General features: G+C 43.0%; 1 protein-coding gene across 1 annotated transcript in view; it reads left to right on the top strand.

Annotated features, from left to right (window-relative positions):
* The window catches only part of LOC127654086 (ribonucleoprotein PTB-binding 2-like), a 117,026-nt gene that overhangs the window by 59,552 nt on the left and 45,270 nt on the right, over positions 1–12,204 (top strand). Inside the window, exon 4 of the mRNA XM_052141071.1 lies at positions 11,497–11,688. Within this exon, the coding sequence (XP_051997031.1) occupies positions 11,497–11,688 (192 nt within the window). The remainder of the gene's footprint in view (positions 1–11,496; positions 11,689–12,204) is intronic.

Raw genomic sequence — 12,204 nt, 5'->3', positions numbered from 1 at the left:
TTTGACTTGAGTGTTACATGGTAACAACAGGTAGGCCAGGCATTCGTCGGGTGTATCGCTTGCGTTAGTGCCTTTCCCCTTTCAAGGTGATAATGTGCGCTATCTTGTCCACACCATCTCCCCGCAACTGGTAAACTGGATGCCTGTTTAATTTCTTAAGCACTGATTGGTGACAAACTTGTCCACGAGTAACGCCACCAGGCCCAGTACTCGTGGTATGCCCCTTTTCAGGTCAGCCCGTGTACCGGGGCTCAGTGCTCTTTACATGGCGATTCCCTCCTCGGTAATCCTATATGATGCGTTTCCACTGTTTGGGTTCCCCTCAGTGAACCCTGTGTTTCCCCTCGACAGAGCTTCGCTCTGCCTCGGCCACTGTTGCTGTGTACCCTCTCCGTAGATAGGGTCCTCCCCAGTGGGATCATTCCAAATGTGAACATCCCCATCGTTAAGTCCATGTTAAGTATTCTCCACATGTTAACCTCCCTCCGGTTGTCTGTGGACACCGTAGTGCTCTCCCTCCTGGATATGGAAGAGCACTTCCCCAGCACTATTCTAGCAGGTGCTCTGTGCTCTTAGATTTGTGTCAAGTGCCCTGCAGGATACAGAACCATGACAGCTGTGTGCAGTTTTGACTGAGAGCAGAACATACACAGAAAGAAATATTTTCACCATTTGTTAACCTCAGCAAGTCTATTAAAATTGTTTTATACTCTAGTTTGTCATAAAGAAGCCTGTTGTCCTTTATAAACACATTTTCTGTTATTTATTTCTGTCATACTGTTACCTAATTATTGAATGAATTATTGAATGTCTGTCTAAATGATGTGGGGTAAGAGCCCTGGGTGGTGACCATTTCTCTCAATATTTTTTCTTCTAATCCTTACTTGAATTTTACAGTATTTAGATGAACGTATGAGTGATGCATGCCAGTGCAAAAGTGGTCACAAAATTAGGTTGTTTTGTGGGCATAGATATACATACGTTCAGTAGATATCTCATTTGCCTGGTTTGGATATGTCATCCGCGGTGCCATCGTGGAGCAGTCAACAAGAGCTGTTTGAATGCTAGAGAATGAAGAAGTAGCCTCAGACTGCTGCATGAACTGCTTTTGTGTGAAAACAGTTAATCATTTAATGAACTGATTGACTGTTTTTAGCACATTGCTTTGCAGTTACTGAAGTTTTTGAAGTTGTTTATATTACCCTGCTATGCTGTTGCTGAATTGTTCTGAGTTTTTTTTTGTACATTGCTATGTGGGAGGGGGGTGATGTGTTCTGAGTTGTTTTTAGTATGTTGCTATGCAGTTGCTGAGGTGTTTTGAGTTGTTTTTAGGATGTTGCAAAGCAGTTGCTGAGGCTTGGAGTTTTTTTATACAGTAGTACATTGTTATGTGGTTGCTGGGGTGTTTTGAGCTCTTCTGAAGTTGTTTTTAGTATGTTGTCATACAGTTGTTGATATGTTCTGTGTTTTTTTTTTTTTTTATATATTGCTGCTGTGGTATTCTGGGTAGTTGTTTTGTGGTTACCACTGGCCCAAGTCAATAGAGCCACTACCAAGTCTTTATAGGCGCTTTTTCAACATTGGCCCTTACAGTTGTCATTAACAAATTGTGCTTTTCTGTACTGATCCAGGCTTGTTGACATGTTAGGGTTTATTTTCCACTGTGTAAGTGACCAGTTGTTGGTAGCCACGTCCTTACAGCTGTTTCACCAGAACAGTTCTTTGTCCTGAGCATGGTTAACTAACAGAGAATTCCGGGCCTGGAACAGTTTGTACCATACCGAACCGTGGAAATTATTCTAGAACCACTTACCTTGCTCAGAATCGTTCAGCCTGATGGTGGAACCGGCTTTATGAAATTATTGTCCCTGAATATGGCTCAGAACCCTCCTTCAAAATAAGTCTATGGATTTAGACCAAGGATTTTTTTTTTCAGCTGTTTTTCTTTTTTTTTTACTAGACAAAAAGTAATTGCACACCTCTCCTCAACAAGCTGGACATTTTGAGGTGTCATTCATGTTAATAGCACAAATGGTATTGGACTAGTTCTAAAAAAAAGTTTAATTCTTAGTGTTAGATGTTTGTTCAGATCCATAACCCTAAGAATGAGCAACAATAGCAAGCATCACTTAATACTGCCAAGGGCATACACTGTGTGTGCGTGTGACTGAGTGAACGAAAGATCCAGAACACAGTGATACACTGCAGATTCATGGTTTTCCACAATCTCGCCACTGTGTGTGTAATATAAATTAACGGAATCCCACTTTGGGTCTGACTGAGTTTTTGCTGCCTAGTCCATTTTCCCTTTCTCTTTGCCTCTTTCTATCACACCTTCCTTGATCTCACTCCTTTCTGTCTCTGTCCTTTAATCAGTCTGTGTTCATCTCTTCCACTTACATTCTTTCAGCATCCTGTCTCTTCGTGTACTCTCTTTATTCTCCATCTTTTTTTTCATTCAGTGGCACGTTATCTGTTCATTTGTTCACTCATTGTTATTTGGTGCAGACCCAAGTCCATTTGACTTCCATTAGAGTGGTGTAAAAGCATTTTACCGAACTTGGGTGCACACCAAACTCAGGTGTCCACTTGAAAAGGTGGTCTTTGGATGTGGTTTGTGTGAATTCCTGTATGGTTTGTTGGTTTGAAAGCAATCCATCTTGACAATATAAAAATAATTAGCTCAATGTCATTTGTTTTTAAACTATTTAAAAATCTATGCACCTGAAGAGGCTGCGCTGCCTCAAAGAAATTTGAACCTGCCCATGCAGATATCAAGCAACAATACAGGCTTGCAAGTTTTATGTTTTTTTGTTTGACGAGATTTGTTTGTGTGATATTATCACTTGAAGATCTTTGTATTGCTATTTTGTTATTTAGGTACATAATTCACTGTGCACTTTTATTTGCTGCTATGTTGAGTAATGTTGAGGAAATTCCATTGTAATAATCTTATTTATTCCCATGTACGAAGAAAACCGATTAATTGTTTGTGAAACATTACAGATAACCGAATGTTAAATACTTAACTGTGCGCATCCCTAGTAAACATCAGTCTCGAGACACCTGCATTCTGTTCCATTTTAACACGTTCGGTCTGAAAGGCCCCTAATACTTTGGGAAACAGCCTACACCAGCCAAATCAATAATTTGAATGTAGTTTGCTGAATTTTTAAAAGCCACTAGTATACATAGAGGGTAACTGAATGTAGAGGAGGCAGTTCTTTCCACTGATCAGTCCTTGACAGTTGGTGAAGATGTTTTGAAGGCGCGCCGCTGGTCTCCCCAGTGGCCAATTGAAAGAAATGACGCACATTGATGAAAGGTAGCACCTTAAAACACATCTGGAGAGAGAGTGTGTGTGTGTGTGTGTTTACTCAGGCTCACCTTGTAAATGTTCTTGATTCCCTGTGTGGCTCCTCATAAGGTCTGTGAGATTCAAAAACACTGTCTGATAATTGTGATGGGAATTAGAGAATTCGTAGCATATTTGTAAATAAACAGCCTGGTGAATCACTTTAGCGTTAAATGTGCTTGTGTGGAATTTGATTTAATATGTTTGTTTGTGTTAGGTGGCTCCAGTAAATATTTGGATACTTAAGCCACACTTAATTATGTATGGATGTCTTGCATTTGGCAATAGTAAGCCATCAAACAGGCATTTTGCCAGTTGTTTTGAGGTTTTGTTATCTAATGCCATAATTTAAGTGTGTCTAAAGTGACTAAATACTTGTGTGGGGCCACTGTATGTGAGAGAGTATGTAAGTTTAACATTTCATATAGCAAATCATTCACAGTCCATTTTTAAAGGCAGCAGCAAATCTGACCTCGCAGGTTAAAAGTCAGACCTCCGTTCCTTCCCTTCAAGAGTCATGGAATGAATTATTAACAAGGAATTGACTTGCTTTCCAGAAACTCAGCCCAGAGACAGAGTCTAGATTTAGATCTGGATTAATGGAACTATGAAATGACATCATCGCTGCTTTTGACAAGTTAGCAATGAACGGCTATTTACACTGACTCAGCATAGACATCCAGTGATACTTTGCTTTTTTCACCCATGTGAAAATCTACTGTAGTTCTTGTATATTAATTATAGTTTAATGGTTGTTGTTGTTGCAAAACCAATAACTGCAGGTAATGGAACTGGGTGGCTTCTCCTCACCTAAATCAGTGTAGCGATAGTTTCTGAACAACAAACTAGGATATTTGTATACGATAAAATAGTTACCTAATCACACTTTAGATTCCTGCACTGCCTTCATAGATTTTGTCTAAATCTACAGCAACCATCTTTCCCACAAAAAATACCATAATGTTTTAATGATATTATTTTTATATCGGACAGCTCCAAAAATATACAGACGAAAAAGAGCAAACTGGAATTCAGAGTTGGTATTATCGTAGATTCATGTATGGGCTATGAGGGCTATAGTTGTCACACATTTTTTTTCAGTGAACATTTCTCAGGGTGGGTTAACATTTAAAAGTAAACTTTTTTGCATGGCCTAAATCTTAAAGTCTTGGCAACAAATAAACTGAAGATATTGTCTCCATTCTTGTCCCGGAAAAATAGATACAGTTTATTGAACACACGTTAACCTTTGTGACAAGATGTCCCAATAATGGGGCATATTGTCACACTCTATGTGGCAAGTTGTCACAATGGAACTTGCCACTAAACCAGTGGTTTCATGTGAACATTGTGGGGTGATGGGAGAAGGTGTCCCCACCATCACAACCACCATTTTTAAATATACGTCTGCAAGGAGAACAGTTATAAGGAACAAATCGAAATAAATTGTACATTAAACAATAAAAAAAGGAAAAGGTGACATAAAAATATCAAAACATTGATTTGGTCAACAAATATTGTAATTAATAAATTGCAAGAATGTTTGACATTTAAAATACAATGGACAACATGTCTTGATTAAAAATGTGACAACATGCCCCAACCTGACCAAACCTTTCTCTTTAAGCCTTTAAGCCTTCATAACATAGTAGACTGAGCGTACCTTGTTGCGACAGCGCATCCGCTGCCATGTTGAGGTTGCCCGGGATGTGAGTGGCGCGCAGCGACCTGAGTTGCTGCTGGCTCCAAAGGAGAAGATGGCAGGTGAGTTGTGACATATGACGAGAGCGCACGCCGCCTTGGCGATTTATGTATGCTACCGTTGCGGTGCTGTCTGAGCGGATCAAGATGTTCTTGACCCGAATTAGCGGGAGAAACCTCCGCAGGGCAAGGAATACAGCCAGCAACTCTAGGCAGTTGATGTGCCAATGCAGCGGGGGCCCTTTCCAGGAGCCAGCAGCTGCGTGCCCATTGCACACATCACCCAAGTCAAGTCAAGTGGTTTTTATTGTCGTTCTACCATATACAGTTAGTACAGTACGTAGTGAAACGAGACAACGTTCCTCCAGGACCATGGTGCTACATAAAACAACATAGGACAAACAGAACCACATGCGACTACACAGACTAAATAACATACCTATATAAAGTGCACGTGCAAATGTGTGCATAAAATATGAGACAGTACAATAAATTAAATTAACAGGACAATGGGCACAGTGAGAGACAGAACAGCGCCGACCAGTACACAGTAGTGCAAAAAGATGACAGTTTCTAAAAATGCCAAATGTAAACATACCATACTATGAGATAGTGTTCTATGCACATAGCAGTTATTGAGGTAGCATTCAGGTATAAAGTGACAATAATTAAAGTGCAACTCAGGACACGTGTGTGTGTGTCAGTCCAGTCTCTGCGTATTGAGGAGTCTGATGGCTTGGGGGAAGAAGCTGTTACACAGTCTGGCTGTGAGGGCCCGAATGCTTCGGTACCTTTTGCCAGATGGCAGGAGGGTGAAGAGTTTGTGTGAGGGGTGTGTGGGGTCATCCACAATGCTGGTTGCTTTGCGGATGCTGTGTTTTTTGTAAATGTCTTTGGGGAAGATAGACCCCGATGATATTCTCAGCTGTCCTCACTATCCTCTGCAGGGCTTTGCGGTCCGAAACGGTGCAAGTCCCAAACCAGACAGTGATGCAGCTGCTCAGGATGCTCTCAATAATCCCTCTATAGAATGTAGCAAGGAAGGGGGTTGGGAGATGTGCTTTCCTCACCCTTCGAAGAAAGTAGAGACGCTGCTGGGCTTTCTTGGTAATAGAGCTGTTGTAGAGGGACCAGGTGAGGTTCTCCGCCAGGTGATGCTTCAAACCTGGCGTAGAAGTTGTTCAGCGTATCTGGAAGGGTGGCATTTTTGTCACAGGCAACTGATGTTGTCCTGTAGTTGGTGATGGCCTGGATGCCCTGCCACATGCGCCGCGTGTCGCGGCTGTCCTGGAAGTGACTGTGGATTCTCTAGGCGTGTGCGCACTTTGCCTCTCTGATGGCCCGGGACAGTTTGGCCCTCGCTGTTCTTAGGGCAGCCTTGTCGCCTGCTCTGAAGGTGGAATCTCGGGTCCTCAGCAGCGCATGCACTTCTGCAGTCATCCACGGCTTCTGGTTGGAGCGTGTGGTGATGGTCTTGAAGAAGGTGACATCATCAATGCACTTGCTGATGTAGCTGGTCACTGATGCTGCATATTCCTCCAAGTTGGTAGAGTCACCATATGTTGCAGCCTCCCTGAACATGTGCCAGTCAGTACACTCAAAACAGTCCTGAAGAGCAGAGATGGCTCCTGCTGTTCAGGTTTTCACCTGCTTCTGGATCGGTTTTGTGCATCTGATGAGCGGTCTGTATGCTGGAATTAGCATAATAGAGATGTGGTCTGAGTAGCCGAGGTGGGGGCGGGGCTCCACCCAGTATGCATGGTTGAAAGCTCTGGTGACAATAAACAGTCCGTCAGGGTGAGCGTTCTGCAGTTCGCTCATAGCCCCATACAGTTCACAGAGCGCTTCCTTAGCATTAGTGCTGGGGGGAATGTAAACTCCGGTTATAATAACAGTGGTGAATTCCCGTGGTAAATTAAATGGTCTGCATCTAACAGTCACAAGAGCCACCAGCGATGAGCAGTAACTAGAGACTAGCATAGAATTATTGCACCATTCCGTGTTGATGTAAACACACAAGGCTTATAGAGTCTTACCACTCAGAGCTGCATTTCTGTCGGCACGAAACGAGGCGAGCCTGTCTAGCTGAATGGCGGCGTCCGGAACTCTGTCGCTGAGCCACGTCTCCTTGAATACAAAGACGCAGCAGTCTCTAAGCTCACGCTGTGTAGTCTGCTGGAGTCAGATGTAGTCCAGTTTATTGTCCAGGGAGCAAACATTTGAGAGCAGGATAGATGGGATAGCTGGCCGGCTAGGGTTTGTTTTTAGCGTAGCATGGACCCCCGCCCTCTTACCGGGCTTTCGCTTCCTCGCACACCTCACTCCCCCGGGCACCAGCACCAGGCGACACCAAGGACTCGAGGCCTGGTCTCCGCAGCAAGCCGAGTCCACGTAGCAACTCCTGCAGATCATCATGCAGCTTGGTTGTTGCATGAATCTTATATTTTAACAGTGTCTGGCGATGGTAGACACGAACACCGGTTGCTCCGATGTCCATGTGCCAGTCTGAGGCCATCTGGGCGTCGGCCTCAGACTGGACGTGCTGACCCGAGGGTGGCAATCTAATCAAGTCTTCAACGTCAGACGCCGGAACGCTCTCTGATGCAGCGGTGAGCTCGTCATCCAGCTCGGGGGGCTCAATGGGATAAGCAGACTGGCTGTGAGGCGATCAGCTGTCACCCTGAGCCAGCACGAAAGTCAACAAGCTTGCTTGGGGGCTGGTGGTTCGTGGGGATCTAACCGGTGAAACCAAGCACGCTGCCATCCCCAAATCACCTCCATCGCCAGCCCATCGTCCTCAATCCCGTGGGAAGAAGGAGTGATGCGGGGGATGGCTGGAGTGGCGTTCCTCTTTAAGAAGGAAAGCCGCGACAGCAACGTTGCCATGGTAAGGTTCTCGCAGTGAGAACACAAACCATCCACAAATGCTGCCTCAGTTTGATCGCTGCCCAGACACATGAGGCAGTATCTGTGACCGTCAGGAGCGGAGAGAACTCAACCGTATCCAGGAACTACACAGGGGCAGAAGGGCATCTTTATAAAGATGTGTCCTGAAAAGGATGTTCAACTCTGCTGTGTATTCTCTTTTAGAGAAATACACTCTTTTAGGAAATATTCTCTTTTAGAAGCGCTGTCGAAGCGCCCAGGGGCAAAGCTGTACTGTTGTGCAGAGAAGGAGAAAGCCGCTGATATGCGCCGTAGATCCAACAGCATACGCTCTTGTAGAGATGAGTAAAACAGTCGGTCAATACAGCTCGCTGATCACACAACTGCTCGGCTCCGAAGGAAAAATCTGAATGGACAGATGCATATTTCCCTCCCTTTATACCCGTATGTCCGGGGGAGGGACATGCAAATTCTGTCTGCTAATTTCTCATTGGCCTTTTCTCAAGTTCAGAGATGCGCGAGGCTCTCAAGAGAGACCCCCTACTGTAGCTTCTTCGACACAATGTCGAAGTGAAGGACAGATGGGGAAATAGCCTTTTTGATAAATAACCCGTCTCACCTATGCATATATGGAAATAGACATGTTTCCTACATGAACAATACTCATTAATGAAACTCCATTTTCTTTCTGATTTCAAAGCATGCAGTGGTGATTTGTTTCTCATGCTAGATGTCATAGTCATAAAGCATGTCCTTTAGCTGCAGGCCACTCAATAATTAACACCAGAAGACACAAATCAATGGATTCCTTGAGGCTCTGCATATGATAAATATGTAGCTGTGTATCTTAGTCATCGTAGATTTATTTTGCTTCCATCATTTTGGAAATATACAGTTGAGAATTTTAATTCAAATGTATGAAATAGTTCATTTTCTTGTTTCATAAAATAGTTGTTTTATTCATAAAAAGCAATGTATAACTTTGGGTAATGTCACACATTCTTGTCTTTTGGCAAGATGTGGGTTGATTTCTAGAGATTATTTAGCAAGAGATGGGCTATTTCTGTTAAAATGAATGGGAGAAATTGGAGCACTTAACCAAGGAGCTCACCCCCAACGGTCAACGGATGTAGAAAGAAAGTCCCGCCTTACAGTTAAAAGAGCCAATCATCTTTTAGATACATATATCACCTGTCAATCAACTTTAGAAGGCACATGCGCATTAGCTATACAAGCAGGGAAAATTTAATTTTTTTTTGCGTAATATGAGGTAAAGACTATGATTCCAGTATTGTCAAATTTTACTGCTGATTTGAAATATATACTTTGATCGTAATATTGACCAACTGTTTTTGAGATTTTGGTCTTTCTCCATTCAAGTAGATAGGAGCTGAACTGGCATGACCGGAAATAGCCTCCTGAGAGTGTTCCAAAGATGGCTGACAGTGGACTGACTCACTATCAGGGCTTGAAATAAATTGCTTTGATGCATTGAAAATTGTTGTTGTGAATTCTATTGAATTGCATTATGTCATAAGTTTCAGTTAGTCAAAATTCACATTCCAGAGGTTTTCAATGGGGTTCAGGTCTGGACAATCTCCAGAACCCCATTGAAAACCTCTGGAATGTGAATTTTGACTAACTGAAACTTATGACATAATTGTGCTGGCCATGACAGAGTCTTGATCCGGTGGTCCTCCATCCACACCTTGATTGACCTGGCATTGTCCTGCTGGAAAAACAAATAATCATAGTTGGGGAACATTGCCAGAGCAGAAGGAAGCATGTTTTCTTCCAGGATAACCTTGTACTTGGCTTGATTCATGCATTCTTCACAAAGATGAATCTGCTGAAGCGCACCCCAAGATCATCAACGATCCTCCACCAAATTTCACAGTGTGTGCGAGACTTGGCTTGAAGGCCTCTCCAGGTTTCCGTCTAACCATTAGACAACCAGGTTGAGGATCGGTGATGGTCTGGTTGTGCATCAGTAAAGGTGCGTACACACTGCCAGCGACATCGCGCGACAGCGACTCCATACCATTCATTTTCAATGCGAGCACAGCGACTTCCGGCGACACGAGCTGTCGCGACCGTTGGCGCTAGATGTGGGCATGTCCAGCGACGCGACAAATCAACTTTATTCAAATGAAGAGCGACTAACAGAAGCGACAGCCAATAGGAGAGACGACGGGAGAGCTCACGTGATCCTTCTCTCTCTCTCTCTCAACTCCTGCAGTAACGGAAAGATGGATGAAAGACTAATTCTTGCTGTTAGAAATTTTCCAGTGCTCTATGATATGTCTCTTCCCACTTACAAGGACATTTTTAAGAAAAATACTGCGTGGAAAGGTGTATCTGAGATCGCGGGGATTTTATGGACCCAGACAGACCGGCATTTGCATTTTCGCCGCAGATAAACAGCTGCTATGGCAAACAGCACGCCAGTAAAGCATTTTATGTACTGATTCCATTTATATTTAGACTTTTCCCTCTGAAATGTTTGTTTTTAGTGGCAAGAAAAGAGATTCGCTGTCAACAGCAATAGAATGACATCCGTGAATGTCATTTATAAATGTTACTAGGCAACCAGTAGTGGGAACACCCACTAGCGACTTCACCGCCAGCTACTGGCGACCTGCAGCGACAAAGTCGCTGGCAGTGTGTACGCACCTTTAGGCTGGAATCGGGCAGATTCATCTTTAATGAATACATTTATATAAACTTGTTTTCTTTGCATTATTCGAGGTCTGAAAACACTGCATCTTTTTTGTTATTTTGACCAGTTGTCTTTTTATGCAAATAAATGCTTTAAATTTGTATTTGGAATTAGGGAGAAATGTTGTCAGTATTTTATAGAACAAAACAAAAAATGTTATTGTACTCAAACACATACCTATGTGTTCTCTTAATTCTCAGTGTTCTCTTCATTATTTCCAGAGCTGTGTGTGTACACACACAGTACTGTGCAAAAGCTTTATGTTCCACAACAAAAGTGTTGCATAGTGAGGATGTCTTCAAAAATAATACCATAAATAGTTTTCATTTATCAATAAATGTCATACAAAGTCCAGTTAACAAAAAATAAAGCTAAAACAATATTTGGTGTGACCACCTTTCCCTTCAAAACAGCACCAATCTAACACACGTGGACACAGTTTTTCTTGGTTGTTGGCAGATAGGATGTTCCAAGCTTATCAATCCCATACTGACCCGATGATGTTGAGATATGTGCTCTGTGGGGCCTTATCATCTGTTTTAGGGCTTCCTGTTCTTCTTCTATTCAATTTTACTTGTAAAAGGAATGTTGAAATCTAAAATGTATATTTCCTACTGATACACTAAAGCAGAATATGTAAAATATCAGTTTGTGAAGAATATGATGCACCTAAGAATTTTGCACTGTATATACTTTATATACAGTAATATATACTATATATGTTATTTCTTGTATACAAATAAATGATAAATAGAATAAATCCTGTTGAGTCCTGACTGTTTGTGTGTGTGTGTGTGTGTGTGTGTGTGTGTGTGTGTGTGCGCGTGTGCTTTAGCTGGCACAGGATGAGGGCAGTCCAGTGCGGGGTTTCGCTGTGGTGGAGTATGAGACGGCGGAACAAGCTGAAGCGGTGCTGCAGGAGATGGACAGACAGCTGATCCAGGGTCAGGAGATACGCCTGTGTCTCTGTCCTCCAGGAACGACTGGACGCAGTACCCTTGCTGCCCTCATCGCTGCTCAAGGCGTGGTGAGTAACACATTCTTTATTATGAAACAGCAAGAGTGTTTCTCACATGCTCATGTGCCCACTTGAACACACGCACACACACACATGTTCTGTTTAATTACAGTATTCATAGGAACCCTGCTGTTTCAGACATCTCCAGCACTCTGCTGCAGTTCCTAGGCCTGAAATAAACCGCAGGGTTATTTAAACACTGCTGGACAGATCCACATAAACCAGCAGCCTGTCCTAAAACACATGAGCATCACACAGGTAAAAAATAGTAGGATGGTGGCGTAGTGGCTAAAGCACAGGACTGTTAATCAGAATGTTGCAGGTTCTAACCCCACGGCCACCACCATTGTGTCCTTGAGCAAGGCACTTAACTCCAGGTTGCTCCAGGGGGATTGTCCCTGTAATAAGTGCGCTGTAAGTCGCTTTGGATAAAAGCGTCTGCCAAATACATAAATGTAAGTTAGCTGATGTATTCTAACAATGTGGTTCTCAACTAGTTTTGCTTAATGACATAAATTGGACAAC

This window comes from Xyrauchen texanus, chromosome 13, assembly GCF_025860055.1.
Source record: "Xyrauchen texanus isolate HMW12.3.18 chromosome 13, RBS_HiC_50CHRs, whole genome shotgun sequence".
NCBI classification, from domain to species: domain Eukaryota; kingdom Metazoa; phylum Chordata; class Actinopteri; order Cypriniformes; family Catostomidae; genus Xyrauchen; species Xyrauchen texanus.
The sequence above is the reverse complement of the archived record's forward strand: the minus strand, read 5'-3'. Positions and strand labels throughout refer to the sequence as shown.